Source organism: Theropithecus gelada, chromosome 10 (genome assembly GCF_003255815.1).
Source record: "Theropithecus gelada isolate Dixy chromosome 10, Tgel_1.0, whole genome shotgun sequence".
Classification (NCBI taxonomy): Eukaryota; Metazoa; Chordata; class Mammalia; order Primates; family Cercopithecidae; genus Theropithecus; species Theropithecus gelada.
The window spans coordinates 64626242-64638863 of record NC_037678.1 but is presented as its reverse complement, the minus strand read 5'-3'; the positions used below and the strand labels follow the sequence as shown (position 1 = coordinate 64638863).

General features: G+C 43.1%; 1 protein-coding gene across 1 annotated transcript in view; it reads right to left on the bottom strand.

Moving 5' to 3' along the window:
- TTI1 (TELO2 interacting protein 1) overlaps window positions 1-12622 on the bottom strand; it is a 50393-nt gene that overhangs the window by 20159 nt on the left and 17612 nt on the right. The window contains exons 2-3 of the mRNA XM_025398317.1: window positions 8207-10549; window positions 2879-3079 (exon numbers count right to left, since the gene is read on the bottom strand). Coding sequence (XP_025254102.1) covers window positions 2879-3079; window positions 8207-10508 — 2503 coding nt within the window. The 5' untranslated portion in view covers window positions 10509-10549. The remainder of the gene's footprint in view (window positions 1-2878; window positions 3080-8206; window positions 10550-12622) is intronic.

The following is a 12622-nucleotide window of genomic DNA, read 5'->3' as shown; positions in this document are numbered from 1 at the left end:
AGAAATGTTTATAAAATAATATTGTCTTAAAAAGACAAAAAGCACAACACAAAATTGCATATGCAGCATGAACACTACTACATATGTTTTTGCATGGGAGGAAGTACAGCAAAATATTAAAAGTGACAAGGTAATGAGACAACAGATGACTTAAATTTTTTCCCTATGCCTTTGGTCTTTTCTAAATTTCTATTAATGAATATTTAAGATAAAAACAAGATATCTGGGAGGTTGAGGCAGGTGGATCACCTGAGGTCAGCAGTTCGAGACCAGCCCGACCAACATGGCAAAACCACATCTGTACTAAATTACAAAAATTAGCCGGCCATAGTGGCAGGCGCCTGTAATCTCAGCTACTTGGGAGGGTGAGGCGGGAGAATCGCTTGAACCCAGGAGGCAGAGGTTGCAATAAACCGAGATCGTGCCACTGCACTCCAGCCTGGGCAACAAGAGCAAAACTCCGTCTCAAAAAAAAAAAAAAAAAGATAGGGTTCTCGTGTGGAACCTTGAAGCTGGGACGTTCCATGGCTGGCCTCTGCTCTGTCCTTCACTTTTTCATCTCCTCTTGGTTCATCCTTTGATTAAAACGGGTGCACGTCTGTCTTCTCCACCAGGCTGTAAGAACTTCTGATGGCCAGAATCAGACCTTACTTATCTTTGTAGGTGAGGTAATAAGGGCAGCTTGGTGTAGTTCACAGGGCATGGAGTTTGGTTAGAGGAGGTTGGATCAAGTCTTGCCTCTACAACCTATTAGCAACTTCTTTTATCCTACATTACCTCATCTGGAAAAAAAAGGGATACAGCATGTATACCTCACATGCTACTGAAAGCACTAAATGAGATATTACCAGCCATTATCATTCTCACTGCTTAGAGTGCTGCATTGCATGAGATAGATGTAAGTTTGTAAATGGAAACATCACAAGATTTGAGAATTGCATGAAATCCAGGCCAAAATCCCTACCCTGAAAAATTTTCCTGATCTACTTACAGCCCCAGCCTCATTCCAACCCTGATCACCAGCTGTGCTCATTTCCACTGAGCAGAGCACTGCTCCCTTAACTTTTTCCAATTTCAGTTCCCTCTGCTGGAAAGACAGACTCTTACAGTAGAGGATGCACCTGTCTCTAACAGATGCTGAAAAGATAAATGAAAATGCATTTGCAGAATGCTTGGATTTCTTGGAGAAAGGGACCTCAGATATACAAGGTGCTTTTATGTGCTTAAAACAAAAAACTCATGTCAAGCCAGCACTGAGGCAAACATTCCTTAGAATGCCAAGTGTGTGGTGTGTACTTGATGAATGATAAGCATAAAGATGATAGGCCTGTGCTTTTTTCCCCAGAGGGGAATTTGTTGTTTGAAATTCACCTATTGCAGAATGTTATTTGCGGGATGTGGATTTTCCTGGTATTGGAAGAAGGGTTTGACTCTTTCAGTCTGCTCTAAGTGAACATCAACTAACACTCGAAGATCCTAATCATGAAGGAATGGATTCACTGACAGTGCTCAAATTTTGAACAAGAATGGCAAATCTGGATTATGAGGGATCAGAATGCCTCCACTGCTTCAGCATTTCCAGGTTTGGGTGAAGGGTGCAGTTCACGAAAAGGATTGGGTTGGCTCAAGAAACAAATCTGAGAAGAAAAAGCCTGATAGATTTCTGATCAGAAAACTCTGTTCTTGGGGAGAGCAATGACTCAACTCTGCATAAATCGTTATTTGGGTCCTGTGATGCTTCTCTGCTATTTAGAAGGCATTTGTTGCAGTGAGTTGTGTCGAGCTACTATTTCATGTTATTCTGCTGGAAGTACTGGCTTCAGTTCACCAGAATCTCACAGTGGAGATCACCAAAAGGAGGAAAAAAACAAAAAAAGGAAAAGAAAAGAAAAAGAAAAAGAAATCTGTTTTATTCCAACCTAACAAACTAATTTGGGACTCAGTTCGATTTAGGATGGTTCTGAGACCACCAAGCTCATTATGACTTGGCATTTTATATTTGCAGAGGAGATTCTAATAATTTATTAATCCTTCCGTGACCTGAAGCTCCAGATTGAGCTTGTGAATAAAACAACAGGCCAGAGCTTCAACTAGCCTGAACTCCCTTCTTTATCATATAAATTGGTAAGAAAAACACTGCAATCTCCTCCCACCAATAAACAAATGGACAAAGCATATGAATAGACAATGGGCATAAGGAAAAAACCTGTTAGGAAAGAAGCTTATAGAAAGATATTCAACCTTGTTGGTAATCAAAGAAATGCAAGGTAGATAACAAGAACCATTTTTCACCTATTAATTTAGGAAGAAGTAAAACTGGAAATAGCCAATGTTGGTAAGGCTGTGGTGAAACCAGTATTCATCCTGCACTGCCGAAGGAAAAGTATAAATTGACACAACCATTTTGAAAGGCAATTTGGCAAGCATTAAATTATGTTCACATCCTTGACCCAGAAATCCTACTTTTGGGAATTTAAAGAAATATGTTAAAAAAAAAAAAAAAAAGGTCACATGCACAGAATCATCCACTGCAGCACTGTTTATTAGTGGTATTATTAAGCCAGAAGCAACCTAAATGTCCTACAGCAGAATAGACACTTAGTAACAGCTATTAAAGCATTAATTATCAAAATTCAACAGCAACAGAGTTGCTTATAACTAAACACAAACAGGGTACACAGCTGCAACCACGTAAAAACAGTTTTGCAACAGAAAAGAATGGAAAAAGATTACACAAAACACGGGAACAGCTATGTTAGCCTGGTAAGGTTATGAGTGACTTTTCTTATTTCTACCCTTTCTGTAATGATGTTTCACCATTTTTACAATAATCTGTTTCAGAAAGAAAAAACCAGCTAAGCCAAAAAAACCAAGTTACCTTCTTCATTATCAAAATCTGAGACATTTCCATCTGCCACATCCTTCTCTTTGAGGTAGTTCAGCAAAAACTGTTCAATGTCTTCAGCTGTGGTGGTGCTCTTCTCAAGAGTTGCTGGTCTTTGGTTCAAATGACTTCCCTCCCCTCCTAAACTTTGCTCTTGGAGGTGCCCGAGATTACCTGTGTCTGGGAACCACTGGGCTGTAAATAAAGTGTTACAATGATCACCTTGGCTATTAACAGCAGGCATGAGTACTTCACACAGAATAAGCTCTTTGCCCTGGCCTGCACAGCCCCCACATGATTCAGTCCCTGCCTGGCTCTCCGGCCTCCCAGTTGACCATTAACCCATTATTTTCCAGTTCCCCCAATGCAGCAAGCATTTTCCTGTTTCAGAACTCTTGCATATGCTGTTCTGTCTGGAATTCCTCCCATCTACTTCACATCTGGTTAGCTCCAGGTCACATCTCAGAACACATAGAACTTGCCCGATAAGGCCCTCCCTTGACTACCCTGTTTAACTTAGGTCACTTACATGATATCTTATATAGCTCTCTGCTCTTTCCCTTCATATCAGTTCATCACAATATGTGATTATACATTTGCGTATCTATTTATTTGTGTGTCCTATTCAGTGTCTGAGTCTCCCATTAGACTCTATGTTCCATTGGTCACCACTGGAAATCCAATATGCCCAGTGTGGGATCCAGCATCTCTATTCCTTCAACCAACTCAGCTCTAACTGCAAATCATTTTTGTATGTCACAGTTCCACAAAGGCTCTTAGGAGAGCAATTTGATACTCTCTCAAAAATTTAAACATAAACCCTTTAAACCAGCATTTTTTCCAGGAATTCATCCTATTGATATGCCGAGGCATGTCCAAAATGACCTACAAAGATATTGGGTGCTCAAAGTTTATGTAAAGGAAAAAATATACAAGACTGGCAAACACGTCCAAGTGACAAAATTCTGAGCACAGAATATACCACTCATTAGCAGAATACAGGCTTTACAGAGCCTTAAGGATGGATGGTCTCACACTGTATTTCTGACATAAAATGCTTCAGAAAGCTGGCTGTTTTCTCTCCAAAGTCTTCCCTATTCGGTGATGCTCAAATACTTCTGATAAGTTACCACAGAATAAACTTCAAACATCACTGGGTCCCGTGGTTTTCAAACTGTGCCTTCAGGAGCCTTAGGGCTTCACAGAAATGTCTTATGGATCACAACAGGGAGGGCACCAAGAGACGGGGGGCTACGGGCATGGGTTCTAGGGTCTCTATTCCTTCAACCAACTCAGCTCGAATTTCAATCTTTTTTTTGTATATCAGGGTTTCCCAAAGGCTTCATTTCAAAAAAATCTCTCAATACTTAAAGAATAAAACAACAACAACAAATCCCACAGCCTGAAAATCACTGCTCTGGTCCAGTACCCTCCTTTTGCAGACAGCCGGGAAAAAGACTCCGATAACCTTTAGCACCTGCTAATCTTCTCTTTATCAAAGAGCATCTGCACAGAGCAAGAGCAGCAGCAGATAGGAGATGACAGGGCCAGGCAACTGGGAGTATCAGAGAGCAAATGCGTGAGGTGTGAGCCGGAGGTTCCTATACCCAGGGATCCATTATGACATTCTTCAAACCACATCCCCAGTTGTCTATCAGGTACTTAGTGCACTCTAAGGGACTGGTTCCCAAATAGTTAAAACCTGGACCCAGCATTTACACTGCTAAGACTAGACAGGCTGCAAAGATTATTTCTAGATTCAAGGCTGGTGCCAGACATTAAAATGTCTTTGCTCACAAATGGCTTTTAAACATATGAAAAGCAGCTCAATCTCACTTTTAATGCAAATTAAAACTATAACAAGGTGCTATTTTTCTCCTATTGGATTAGCAAAGATCAAAAGCTTGGTAATATACAGTGTGGGTGAGGGCGTGGCAAAACTGGCACTCTCATATATCGCTGATGGAGTTTAAATTGGTACAACCTCTTAGAGAGCAATTTGATACTCTCTCAAAAATTTAAACGTTATCCCCTTAAACCAGCATTTTCAGAAATTCATCCTATTGATAGACGGAGACATGTCCAAAATGACCTACAAAGATATTCAATGCAGCATTTTTTGTGGTGGCCAAAGACCGGAAATGACCAAAACGTCTACCAAGAAAGGACTGGTTAAATACACTACGGTGCAGACACATGATGGAATACTATGCAGCCATAAAAAGAATGCAGCAGCCATGTATGCATGGACTTGCACATTCTCCAAGTTCTGTAGTATGTGACATAAACACTTATTTTCAAAGCTACCCTATTTTTTTCTTGTTATGAATAATCAGCCAACCAGCAGTTGGTATTCGCAGTAATTAACTGATGGTTCTTGCCCTTACCGTGGCACCTAATGCTTTTTTAGTCACTGCATGTGACACACTATGTTAATGGTAACTCAATTTCCTAAAACTCTTACTGGGTTCTTCTAAGGCCTTTCCAAAGTTCTCTGAGAACACATTTCCACACCCATCTTAAAAGAGTGGCTGTCAGTTAGATAATTCGATGACAAACAAATGACAGCAAAAGGTGCTCCTCTGATTTATGAGTGACTATAACTCCACCTGAGCACTAATTCCTGTTCAAAAAGCAAGTGTATTCTGGGTTATTTCAAATCTTTCAGAAAAGCTAGCTCTAAGTTTGCTTCTGTTCTAACGAAGCCCCACACTCAATTTGAACCATCCAATTTTCCTTTCTGCAAGGCAGACCCTCTCCCTCCACCTTATTTTCTTTTTTCTTTTTAAAGCACTACAAAGCTACACGAGTCTTGACATTCCTCTTTCAGAGATGATCGAAGACATCAGCAATCTAAGGCAATTCAATTCTGAAGGCCCAAATTCAGATACCTCTTGAGAGACATATTTCACAGGGCTTTTCTTAAACTACTTTATAGAAACTTCAAATTGAAACATAGCATAGGTCCCTAAAGCAGTACAGGTGGGATATACTTGGCCCATGGAAGCCAGCCTTAGTCTGCATAAGCAACCTGCCAGTCCTTATGAGGGCCTCCACAAGGGCAGGTCCAGGTGGGTCTTATTCATGGCTGACTCCCCAGTGACTAGCCCACTATACAGGCTTCCAAGTGGCTACAAAATAAAATCCAAACTCCTTCTCTTGGTCCATAAGGCCCTACCAGGATTTGTCCTTGCTCTTCTTTCCAACTTCATCTTGCAACACTCTCTACAATGGCCTCTTTTCCATTCTCCACAGACCCATGCCCCTTCTTCCCTCTGGGCCTTCCCACCTGAATCTTTATTTCTATTTTTTTTAAGACAGTCTTACTCTGTCACCCAGGCTGGAGTGCAGTGGTGCAATCACGGCTTACTGCAGCCCTGACCTCCCTGGGCTCAGGTGATGCTTCTGCTTTTGCCTCCCAAGCAGCTGGAATTACAGGCATGTACCGTCACTCCCAACTCATTTTTTCCCATTTTTAGTAGAGACGAGGCCTTACTAGGTTGCCCAGGCTTGTCTTGAACTCCTGGGCTCAAGCAATCCACCCACCTCAGCCTCCCAAAGTGTTGGGATTACGGGTGTGAGCCATGGCACCCGGCCTGAATGTTCTTAAAAATAAAAAAAAAACAACGTGACAGCCCCGTATGTGTCGATGTGCCCTTCTCATCCTTCAGGTCTCGGCTTTAGTGTTGCTTCCTCAGAGAGGCCCTCCCTGACCACTGAACTTACAGAAGCCTGTGCCTGTTACATCGAGGTGTTTATTTCCTTCACAGTGTTTATCAGAATCTGCAGTGAGCTTGTCTAATGATTTGTTTACTTGTTTATCATCTCTCTTGCAGTGGCAGGGAAGTTCCATGAGTTTATTCGTCTTGTTCTCTGCTCTATCTTCATTACCTAGCACAGTGTCTAACATATGGCAGGCACTCTTGAATGAATGAATGAATGAACGAAAAAAGGAACATTTATGCTGAACGCAAATGCTCATGCATGAATAAACAAACACTGGAAATGGCATTAGCTACACGGCAGGGCACTGTCCCTGCCCCAGTCACCTTCCATGAGAATGCTTCTTACAAGGTCTTGGCTTTTTCAACTGACAAAATGAGGCCAGTGACCATTCCACCTGCCTCAGAGGCTATTAGCAATACTGAGATAAATACTGGAAATATGCTTTTTAAATAAAAGGGACCCAGCTATACAGCTTATTATTTTCTCATTGAAAGACTGACTATCCAGTTGAAAGATTCCTTTTCTTATAATTGAAGTCCAAAATTTTGCCCTTTTTTTTTTTTTTTGAGATGGAATCTTGCTCTGTTGCCCAGGTTGGAGTGCAGTGGCACAATCTCGGCTCACTGCAAGCTCCACCTCCCAGGTTCAAGCCATTCTCCTGCCTCAGCCTCCCAAGTAGCTGGGACTACAGGCGCCCGCCACCATGTCCAACTAATTTTTTTCTGTATTTTTTAGTAGAGATGGGGTTTCACTGTGTTAGCCAGGATAGTCTCAATCTCCTGACGTTGTGATCCGCCCGCCTTGGCCTCCCAAAGTGCTGGAATTACAAGCATTAGCCACCGTGCTCAGCCAATTTTGCCATTCTAATAGTGGCTAACATCTCTGGCAAGCACCCAATAGGATCAAAGGGAAGAAGAGAAACTCAAACCAACTCACACAATTAAAAGGTTAAAAGGAAGTTTCTAGACCTGCTCAGTCCAATGTGGTAGTCGCTAGCTACATGTGGCTATTAAAATTAAGTAAAATATAGAATTCAGTTCCTCAGGTGCACCAACCACATGTGTAGAGTGGTAACTGTACTGGATAGAACAGATAAAGATTATTTCTACCATCACAGAAACTTCTCTTAGACAGTACTGTTCTAGACTATATGTGGACTGAATAATTCATGTTATATCTCTTCTTCATTAGCATAGATACTGCTAACGCTATGCATCATCAGAAGCAGTTTGATATACTGGAAAGAACAAAACTGTCATAAATCCTGATTTTATCATTTATTAATTGTGTGACTCTGGCTAAGTAGGATGTCACTGACCCTTAGTTTTTCTTATTTATAAAATAGAAATAATATTTGCATTTAGTCTGCAGGGTTTATATCCCTGGCATAGAGCAGGAGCTCAATAAATGGTAGAGATTACTGAAAGTATAAAAGATAAACAGTGAAACTCCACCATAACCTATGGGACTGGAGAGACAATGATTCAAATGTCCCCCATAGCATCACTGCAAACAATGCAAAAAACAAGGCTAAGCAAACTAGGAGATTGAGTCCTGTCCCCCACACATCAGCATTAAAAAGGGCTCTCAATGTACCTAATGCTGCCATCAGAGCATGCAGAACACTGACAAAGGAAGCAGCTCTCTTATCGTAAAATTGGTCCAGGGTGGCCAAGACATCTTGAACCACATCTGCCACCAAAGGAAGCAGGTTAGCATCTGAGTTCCGCAGCATGACTTCCAAGACCTTTGGGGTATGAGGGTGCAGAGACAGATGACGCAGATTTAAAGAGATCCCATTCACTAAATAGTCTGAATTTTGGTTGATCAGGTGCTGCAGGGAGTTGTAGCCACAAGCATGGCAAATATTCATCATGGTGCTGGTAGCCACCTGACTGATGAGTAGGGTTTGGTCTCCAGCCTTCTCCATTACTGGATAAAGGACTGACATCAAGAGCAAACAGAAGTCTTTTCCTAGTGCATATGCAAACTGGCCAATTCCTTCCAACTGAATGCATATTTGCCAGATGTTGCTGTTCATGGAGCAAATAGTGGGACTTGGCTTTGAGAAGGCTAGAAAAGATGTAACTTGGCAGGTGTGTTCACCAGACGTGATGGCCTGGAGGCCTGGGTGTTCCATCATCAGCTCCTCTCCCATTTCCTCAGTTTCGAGATAGGTAACCAAATACCAATTTTCTTGACTTGTGTATTCTTCAAGTATAGATGTCACAATCTCTCTCAGTTCCTCTGGGTTTGTTTTAATATGTTTTTCGTGAAGATTCTCGACCTCTAGCCCAGCAGCCCCTGTAACCAGTTCATTAAGGATCATGGCAGCTTGCTTCCGGTAAACCACGGATTGACGGTAAAGTTCCATAAAGTGATCCACAAGCAAATAAAGATTCCCATAATAACCAAGTAGCTGACAAACCTGCCTCAAGAGCATGAAGATCCTCTCATCAGTGAAGAAGTGGAAATATCTCCTCTGGATGTGGTTCCAAGGCTGTGTGGCTGAGGTCTTTGGAGAGGCATTCAGATCATCAGAGTTCCAACGCCGTTCCTCAACAATCTTGATGTCAGCCACGTCTAGCTCTAGAACTTGGATGAGTGCTTTGGAAAGGCGCTGGAGATGGGCCAGAGAGTTGAGAACAAAGTTTATTTTTGGACCCAAGAGTTTCAGATAACCAAGTAACAAGGAAAGTGTAGAGAATTTGCCCTGGTCATCTTGGGAGTTCATTAGGCGAGGAAGAGATGTGGCAAGGGAATGCAGGCTTTCCGACAAGATGTCAGCAAGGGCTTTGCTGCCCACCACTACTCTTTGATCTGCAAAATGTCTCAGAACTTTATTGCACTGGGCTTGGACTTCAGAACTCTCATCATTTACTAGTCCCACTAAGGCCTTCAGAAGGGGACCAGCACATTCGACCAATGATTGACTACACTTCAAAAGAAGGTCCTCCACAAGTTCTACCAGTTCCAGCCTCACCTTCCAGTGTGGGTGAACAGAAACACACTCAATTATCTTTTTAATAAGGATAGTCAGCTTGTCGCCAGTGTTTTTGACCCAATCTGCTTCCCTGTGAACCATGAGCTCTGCTACTCTGTGCTCAACTGCAGGTTTTGCATGGACTTTTGAGATTCTTTTGAGCTGTTCATCAGCCATAATGAAGCTCACTGTCTTGTAAAAGATCTTTAGGGAAGATACGACAATGCTGTGACCTTGTTTAAAGTCTCCTGTGATAACCCTGGTCAGTGCAGTTGAGATTCCAGGTAAAAAAGAGGCAAACAAATCCCCCAGCTGCTTTTGTTCAAGTTCATCCAACGACCTTGGATGGTCCTGACAATCACACTGCAAGAGTAGAACCTGTAAACATTTTAAGGCAGCAATTTTAATTTGCTTTGATTTCTCCTGTTCTGCAAGGCCTAACAGCAAAGATATGGCAAATCCTAAACGTGGCAGAATGGAGGGCTCATAAAAAGTCAGAATGATGTCCCCATAAGCTGAGTGCATTAATGTGCTAAGTCCCTGGATCACAGCCAATTTCAACTCCTCAGACACAGCCGCAGGTTTTTGGGAGCTGGGTGAATACAGACAAGCAGAGAGTTCTGAAAAGAGTTCCTGGAGAAGTTCTTGTTCTTTCACACATGTTGAAGAAAGGACAAATGTGAGGCATTCCACCACACTCTGGATCAAACGCTCTCTTTTGGGACCTGGGGTCTTCAGGGTAAACCGCAGAGGGAAGAGGATGTACTGCTGAAGTTCCTGAAGGGCACTGTCACTCACAGCTTGTAGTCGAGTCTGCAGATGCTCCACATTCTCCACTGTCTGGGTCTTTGTGAGCTGAACACAGACTGGACGTAAGACACCAAAGGCCTCCTCAGGAGTATCAAAAACTGCCATTGTGCAGCAGCCTTCCCCTCACTGAGGAAACATCCTGCAGGCTGGAGGAAGGAAACTGTTCAGTAAAAATGTCAAGTTCAAAGCAAGTATGAAGTGAACTTGCATTCATTCATTCAACAGACATTTACCAAGGGTCTATGTGCCAGCCACTGCACTGGGCACCAGGGCTGCAAACAAACTGAGCCCCCTGTCTAGTGAGGGAAGTACATGTACAGTTACAATAAAGTATCTTCAGGATTAGGACAGGCCTAGGCTTCCAGTCCTGAGTGTGGAAGTCATATCCTGAGGAAGCCAGGATGGGTCTCACAAGAAAATTATGCTCGAGGCAAGACTTGAGGGAGGAAGGAATGGGAATCTGTGGACTATTTTCAGGAGTCTGGATTTTAACCTTCAGGATTTTGGATTTAAACCTTCAGGTTTTGGCCAGGCGTGGTGGCTCACACCTGTAATCCCAGCACTTTGGGAGGCCGAGGTGGGCGGATCATGAGTTCAGGAGATCGAGATCATCCTTGATCTTCCTCAATGGTGAAACTCCGTCTCTACTAAAAATACAAAAAAATTAGCCAGCCATGGTGGCGGGTGCCTGTAGTCCCAGCTACTTGGGAGGCTGAGGCAGGAGAATGGCATGAACCTGGGAGGCGGAGCTTGCAGTGAGCCGAGATCGCGCCACTGCACTCCAGCCTGGGAGACAGTGAGACTCCGTCTCAAAAAAAAAAAAAAAAAAAAAACCCTTCAGGTTTCATCTTTTTAAAACTGAGGTATACGTACAGTAAAATGCACTATCTTAACGTACAGCTCAGTGAATTTTTGTGTAGGTATAGAACAATGGAACCACTACCCAAAGTAAGATACAGAATAATTCCAACAACCTAGAAGGCTCCCTCAGGTCCTTTTGCAGTCAATTCCTATTTCGCCTGCCTGGAGGTAACCACTCTTCTGACTTCTATCACTACAGACATGTTTTGTCTGTTCCTGTCATTAAGAGGTTTAAAGCAAGGGGTGATATGGTCAACTCTATGCACTGAAAAGATCCCCCAGGAGCCTGTAATACAGGAGAAGGATCAAAATTGGGTGAGACTGACAGCAACATAAAGCGAAAGGGGCTACCCAGAGAGATGGGAAAACTGGGAGCACATACTATCACAGAACACACAGGAGAAGACAGAGTCCAGCAGGATGGAAAGATGGACAGCAGGCAGGCAAGCAGGCAAAGGAGAAAGGATTACGGGAAAGCAAAGAGCAACTCAATATCCGAGAGTCTGTCTTTTTGAGTCTGTCTTTTTTTTTGTGAAGAGAAATTCAAAGTCATGGGCTGACAGTGAACAAGGAGGAGGATAAACAGAGGGCTTGAGGAGAGAAATAAAAGTCTCAAATATTCCCTTTGGAGAAGCAGAGCATGCTGGGAAGACATAAAGTGTGGCCCAAGGGTACTGAGGACTGAGTTGAGTTGGAGACCATAAATGTGTATAACTGTAAAATGTCGGCATTGGATGGAGGCTTAGAGATCATCTAGTCTGGTGGTCTTGTGGTCTTTCTTTTTTCTCTACTTGCTGGGGGCTTTTGAAGAGGTAAGAAAGTGCTTGTGCTGCTTCTCTCTACCCCCAGTTCCATGAATGCTCCTGAACTCGGTGGCTATAGATTGGCAGGCAAGTTGTGCCCAGCAGGCATGAGCAAGGCCTGCTCAGTCCAGAGAGAGAAATAGATGGTGCCAAACTTCCCCTGGGCGGGGACTCTGATACGCTGAGAGTCTAAGCCTACTGAGCTCCCTGGAACCCTATGAGGACGGGCACTGTTCATCTCTGTGAGGCTTCGTGGGGCTGTATCTCATGCTCTCTGTGGCCCCAAGAAGCTAGAGAAGGGAAGAAGCTTGACTCTTCCCTATCTCAGGCTAGAAAAATGCCATGCATGGCAGCCACAAAGCTTGGCTGGGGACTAATGACATCCCAGGTGCACTGGCTCATACACTGATGAACCAGAGGCTGCTTTGCCACCTCCCTGCCTGAGATACTGGTAGTTGGATGAAGAAGTAGGAAGGAAGAGAACTGCTTAACGGGATCCAGCAGTCACAGGTAGAAAAAGCATTTCAGCACTCCTTGAGCTGGTGAATCTTAGAT